General features: G+C 36.6%; 1 protein-coding gene across 1 annotated transcript; it reads left to right on the forward strand.

Annotated features, from left to right (window-relative positions):
* Window positions 1-2,938: 2,938 nt before the first annotated feature.
* On the forward strand, window positions 2,939-5,091 carry LOC125239519 (phosphatidylserine decarboxylase proenzyme, mitochondrial; the record flags this gene model as incomplete). The annotated part of the gene is made up of 1 exon (XM_048147132.1): window positions 2,939-5,091. A coding segment is annotated over one exon (741 nt), but the record flags the coding sequence as incomplete, so codon positions are not given.
* Between the last annotated feature and the right edge of the window lie 923 nt (window positions 5,092-6,014).

A 6,014-nucleotide genomic window follows, 5' to 3' on the forward strand; every position in this document is an offset into this window, starting at 1 on the left:
TAATAGAGTAAAACACTTGTTTTTTCAGCCATATATATAAATTGAATTTAAATTGTTTCAGAGGCAGGGGCTTAAGATTTTCAGGAAGTGCATTAAATATTTGCATACATAAATAATAACTATTTTTTGTAAAAAGGGAACTGTTTGGGATGAAATCTAGTACAAGTTTATCCGGAAATCGTGTGTTTCTTTGGTAAACATCAATGGCCTTTTTGAATAAATCTGGGTTCTTTTTTACAAAAATGGCTGCCTCGTATATATACATGGATGGTAGTGTCAAAATTTCATGTTTTTCAAATAAGGGTTTACATGAATCCCACGGAAGTACCCCACACATTGTTCTTAAACATCTTTTTTGTGCTACAAATGCCCTATTTACATCACTGCAATTTCCCCATAGAAGGAGGCCATACCTTAAATTGGACGCTATGTATCCGTGATATGCCATAAGGAGTGTGCTCCATGTTGAAATGCTACGCAGTCTTCTAAGAACATATGTGAATCTAACTAGTTTATCGCACACAGTATCCACTTGATTTTTCCAATTGCAGTGTTTATCAATAGTAATGCCTAAAAATTTAGCTGTATCTACTTCTTTTATTTGTGTATCATTGTATTTAATATTTAAATCTTTATCTTTATTTTGTCTGCTATGGAATTGCATGTATAAGGTTTTATTCAAGTTAACTGATAAATTATTATATGTAAGCCATTCTATTACTGATTTGATTGTATTATTAATATCACTATTGTACTGTTTATCATCTTTACTTGTAATTATAATTGATACATCATCTGCAAAAAGTGTACATTGGTGAGTGGTGATATCTGGTAGATCATTGATATATAATAAGAAAAGTAGTGGTCCCAGAACACTACCCTGTGGGACTCCTAGATGATTTTCCATGAATGAAGATCTATGGCGGGTTATTGTGGCATCTTTGGAGCTTCCTATTTCAACACATTGCCGTCTGTTTGCTAAGTATGACTTAAGCCATTGCAAAGTTGGTCCTCGTATGCCAAGATTATAAAGTTTTTGAATTAGTAGCTCATGTGACACAAAATCGAACGCCATTGTCATGTCAAAGAAAACTACTACTGTTGGCTTTTTTTTATCGACACTTCGGACTATCTGATCTATTAGTTTGAAAGTGGCAAGTGTGGTGCTTTTATTTTTTTGGAAACCGTTCTGCTCTTTTTTAAGTATCTGATATTTTTCTAAAAATGACATGATTCGTGTATGAATAGCTCTTTCAAATATTTTGGAAATAACTGGAATTAGTGTTAGCTTCAAGCTAGGAACATACTACGCGGACGTCCGTCGTAAATCGACCGCGACCGCGACCGATCAGTGTGCACGGAATGTGGCACGGAACAAAACATCCAGCGAGCCAGATTTCGATCGGACGTCCATGCGCTCAAGGCCACGTCCACGTCCGTCGACCGATAGTTTGCACGGTTATGTGTATTTCCATTGTCCAGATTCCCGTCCGCGGTCGATTTACGACGGACGTCCGCGTAGTATGTTCCTAGCTTAAAGCTAGGAACATACTACGCGGACGTCCGTCGTAAATCGACCGCGACCACGACCGATCAGTGTGCACGGAACAAAACATCCAGCGAGCCAGATTTCGATCGGACGTCCATGCGCTCAAGGCCACGTTCACGTCCGTCGACCGATAGTTTGCACGGTTATATGTAATTTCATTGTCCAGATTCCCGTCCGCGGTCGATTTACGACGGACGTCCGCGTAGTGTGTTCCTAGCTTTATGAAATGGAAAATGATACCAAAACATCTATAACATTTACTTATTTATACTTATTTTTAATGAAATAACACATGGTATAAAAATTCACGTACACTTGATAGCTTTCTGGCATTTATATTATTATATATGATTATATTAATTTAGAAATTCTTTTTATACTAGGCTAATGTTGGTCAACATGACAATAATACTATTTAAATTTTTAATTAAAATAACAAAATACAGAAAATTATACTAAGTTTGTTATAAGCAGTTAAACAAACATACATATCAATTAATTACATATAAATATTTCTTAAAAATATTTTTTTTTTGATACTAATAAATCATCTAATAAATAATAGTACAGAATAGTACAAAATCTGCAGCAGAGATGGAGTTATCAAATTGGCTGAATTTGTTTTGACATCTGCCATGTACGTTCAGTAACCTAAAGCTGTAAATAATTAATTAGAATTCGTTCTAATTAGAGAGAGCCCATTACGTCTATTTACATCGTGGTAATGCATTAATGAATCGTTATTATTGACTTTTTACTACTGGAAATAGTTCGAAGTTGTTCTATTGTATCAGTGTGGATATCGTATTTGCGCCATGTTACTACTTTGTGAAAAGATATGGAGAAGTTAGCTTCAAAACGTCCCGATACTTTTTTTGTCCGGCCTTGGCCCTCGTTATCGGACGTTTCTAGTCTGCGCAATTAAATCAATTCGGGAAAATAATTAGATAAACAAACTTATTTTAAAACTAGACGGAAGGCAGGCGTGAGCTAAAATGTTTCCGCCCACGCGTATTCGTAGCTGCCTTCCAGTCATAAACCCATTGTTTAAGCAGCGTTTGCGTCCTCACAGACCTTTCCGGCAGACATCGACGCTGCATAATCAAACAAAGAACGCGACTCAGTTCCAACGGAATAAATGGATGAATTTGAGAGCTATAATTACGCGCTGGGTGCCTCTCGGAAGCGTTATGTACGTAGGTTGGTGCTACATCCGCGCGAGCGTTAACTATGAAGTGTCGAAAGTGGAAATCAAATTTTACGAAATGTTTCCGTTTCGTATAACTAGTCGGATATGGGGACACCTGGCGGCTTGCGAGCTGCCGACGTCGCTCCGCAGCTTCGTCTACGGTACGTACGTTAGAGTATTTAACGTAAACCTGAACGACGCGGCAGTTCCAGATCTCACATATTACAAAAGTTTGGCCGCGTTTTTCGCACGGCCGCTGCGCGACGGGGCGAGGATCATCTCTCCGTCCCGTGCGTATCCCCTGCGACGGCGTGGTCCTGAACTGTGGACCCGCAGACACTGAGAAGATAGAGCAAGTTAAAGGGGTAACATATAGTCTAGAAGAATTCTTAGGTGAAAATAAATGGTCAAAATCAAAGGACAAAGATTATTATAACTCATTATTGACTAACAAGAACAATATACTACACCAATGTATTATATATTTGGCTCCCGGTGACTATCATAGATTTCATTCTCCGTGTGACTGGACAGCAAATTTCCGACGTCATTTCTCAGGAAAGCTTTTGTCTGTAAATCCTTGGATGGCCCGTCTAATACCTGGACTTTTCACTATGAATGAAAGAGCTGTATATGTTGGTAAATGGCAGCACGGATTCTTCAGTATGACGGCAGTAGGGGCGACTAATGTTGGTTCCATAGAAATCTATGCTGATCCAGAATTGCGTACAAATACTAAAGGAGGGAGGAACAGGATTGACGAAGCTGACTTAGGAGACTTGCCGATCAAGAAGGGAGAGCTGTTTGGCCAGTTCAACATGGGTAGCACGATTATTCTGCTGTTTGAAGCTCCAAAGGAATTCAAATTTGATTTTGCATCTGGTGACAGAGTACAGGTGGGCCAAGGATTGACCATGACAGCCAAAGCGCAAGCGAGATGACCAGTTTATTCCGATTTAGTTCATGTTGCCCAACTAGCACTTGTTTTCTATGTGATAATGCTTATAATTTGAATATTATGAGAGCATTGAGGCTTTGAAAGTGTCAAGGATACGATTTGGTGGTTTTGCTACGTACCCTAAGCTTGAATTATTAGATTTTTAAAACCATCTCATTATTGTGATCCGAAATAGAATGTACAAAAAAAAACATAGTATCTAATGTACTTATATCCAAACTTTGTTAATCTTATAGATTTATATAGGTATATTATGTAGATTTAAATAAAAGTATCAAATACAGTGTTTTTAAAATATCCAGGAGTTTTTAATGTTTGTATGTATGCTCAACTCAAATATTAGTATTAACTTTGCTACTTCATCACTATAATTACTTTTTATTTACAAATAGAGCATTCACTATATTTTTTAAGATAAAAAAACTAGTGAACATGCCCTGTTTTGTTATTTATTATTCTTAGTTGAGTATTTATCATGAGTGCGACAGATGATTCACACATTCATGGTCTTATGTGTGTTTATAGCCTTAGATATGTATGATATGAGTATGATTTCCTATTAACATCCTATTTTGCAATCGACTCTGAGGCAATGTTTTGGTTGGATGAGTGAAACTTTATTTCGTTATTATAAAAACAAATAGGCATATACATAGGCGCACTTTTCTAGAATTGATTCTATTTATAAATTTTTATATTATGTCTTTCCCATCACGGAACAATGGTATTCCGGACCTTTGGGAGGCGTGCGCGGGGCCGAAGCCAACACGTAGAGGCCCTTTCGACACTTTAATGAAATGTAAGGGGTACACCGAGCGGATGTTGCCAATTTTTATATTTATTATTATTTATTTTATTTATTATGATACACATAACCAGTAGTTTGTGCTAGTTAAAGAAAGAAATTTATAATTCAGTTATATTTTGTTTTTTTACTCGTTTCTTTGAACAATTTTTTTTTAATTTGTGTGACCATAGTTTAGATATTTGCAGACATTTTTTTATAGTTCTTATAATTTTAAATAATATAATGTGTAAATAATTACGTACGTACGTTAGAATAAATATTCATTCATTGTTCATTTCAAAAACAGAGAAATTAAATTGATGGAATTACTTAATAGGCATTCTCCACACGAGTTTTTTTTTTTTCAATAAATCATATCCGAAATATTATTTTTAGTATTTTTCATTAAAAAAAAACAGTTCGTGTGTAGCTGGTTTAAACACCTGTGTGTTCCGTAAAAAATAAAGAGTTGTTGAGTTGCCAATATGAATGACTTTTTATGTAAGATTTTTGTAGTTGGATCTCTTATTTTTAAATATACCTATAAGAATGACAAGAACCGAAATTATGTAAAGAAGGAGAATATTGTAATAAAGTATTTACATACATTCTCGTCTTTATTTCAGCATGCTTGATGTACATATAAAATTCCTCCTTTTTGAAATCGGAAAGTCATAAGGGGGCAGTAGGCCTAGCACATGATTGTCGCGAGAGTATGTCGCCGCGAGATAAATCACACGTCTTCTTCTAACTGTATTAATGGCATAAGGACGGGTAGTCTATCTCGCGGCGACATACTCTCGCGGCAATCATGTGCTAACCCAGCAGAGCTGTTTAATTTAACCGCTCGTAGTTACTTAATATTGATACTACCCTCGTTGGGTGGACGACATTCTAAAAACTGCGGTCCTGGTGCTAATCTCGTCCAGAAGTGCCCCTGGATGAGATTAGCTCAGGACCGGGATAAGTGGCGTACACGAAGGGAGGCCTATGCTCAGCAGTGGGCGATTAATGGCTGAAATGATGATGATGATGATTGATACCAGAGCGAGCGATAGATTTCAATGTTGAACCACGAGCGCAGCGATTTTACTTAACATCAAGTTAAAATGTTTATGAAAATACTTTACATTCTTGTGGATAGAAATTCGGCTTTCGCCGTTTCCGTTCCGTTTTCGTAGAATCAAGAGAGATTATCACTTGTTGTGGTAAAAAATTATATCTCTTCCGTATCTCTCCCCTACATACTTCGTGAAATCGGCCTAAATATTATTTATCGGTCAAATCCCATAGCCAGATAAGACACGTTCGTCTGTTAATATTATTATCTAACACAGTCAAAATATACCTAGGTACACAGATTGATCACTCTTCGTAAATATATATATATTATAGATTATAGGTCAACAACGCTTTACCATGGGAACCCCGAAAGAAGAAAAAAGTTAATGTTTGACCTTGTCATTTTCATTAATTGCTTAAGTAGGAACAGATTAAAGGTGTTCGCAGTAGGTCCGGTGCGTGAGATATA

The sequence above is a fragment of the Leguminivora glycinivorella genome, chromosome 25 (assembly GCF_023078275.1).
Source record: "Leguminivora glycinivorella isolate SPB_JAAS2020 chromosome 25, LegGlyc_1.1, whole genome shotgun sequence".
NCBI lineage: Eukaryota > Metazoa > Arthropoda > Insecta > Lepidoptera > Tortricidae > Leguminivora > Leguminivora glycinivorella.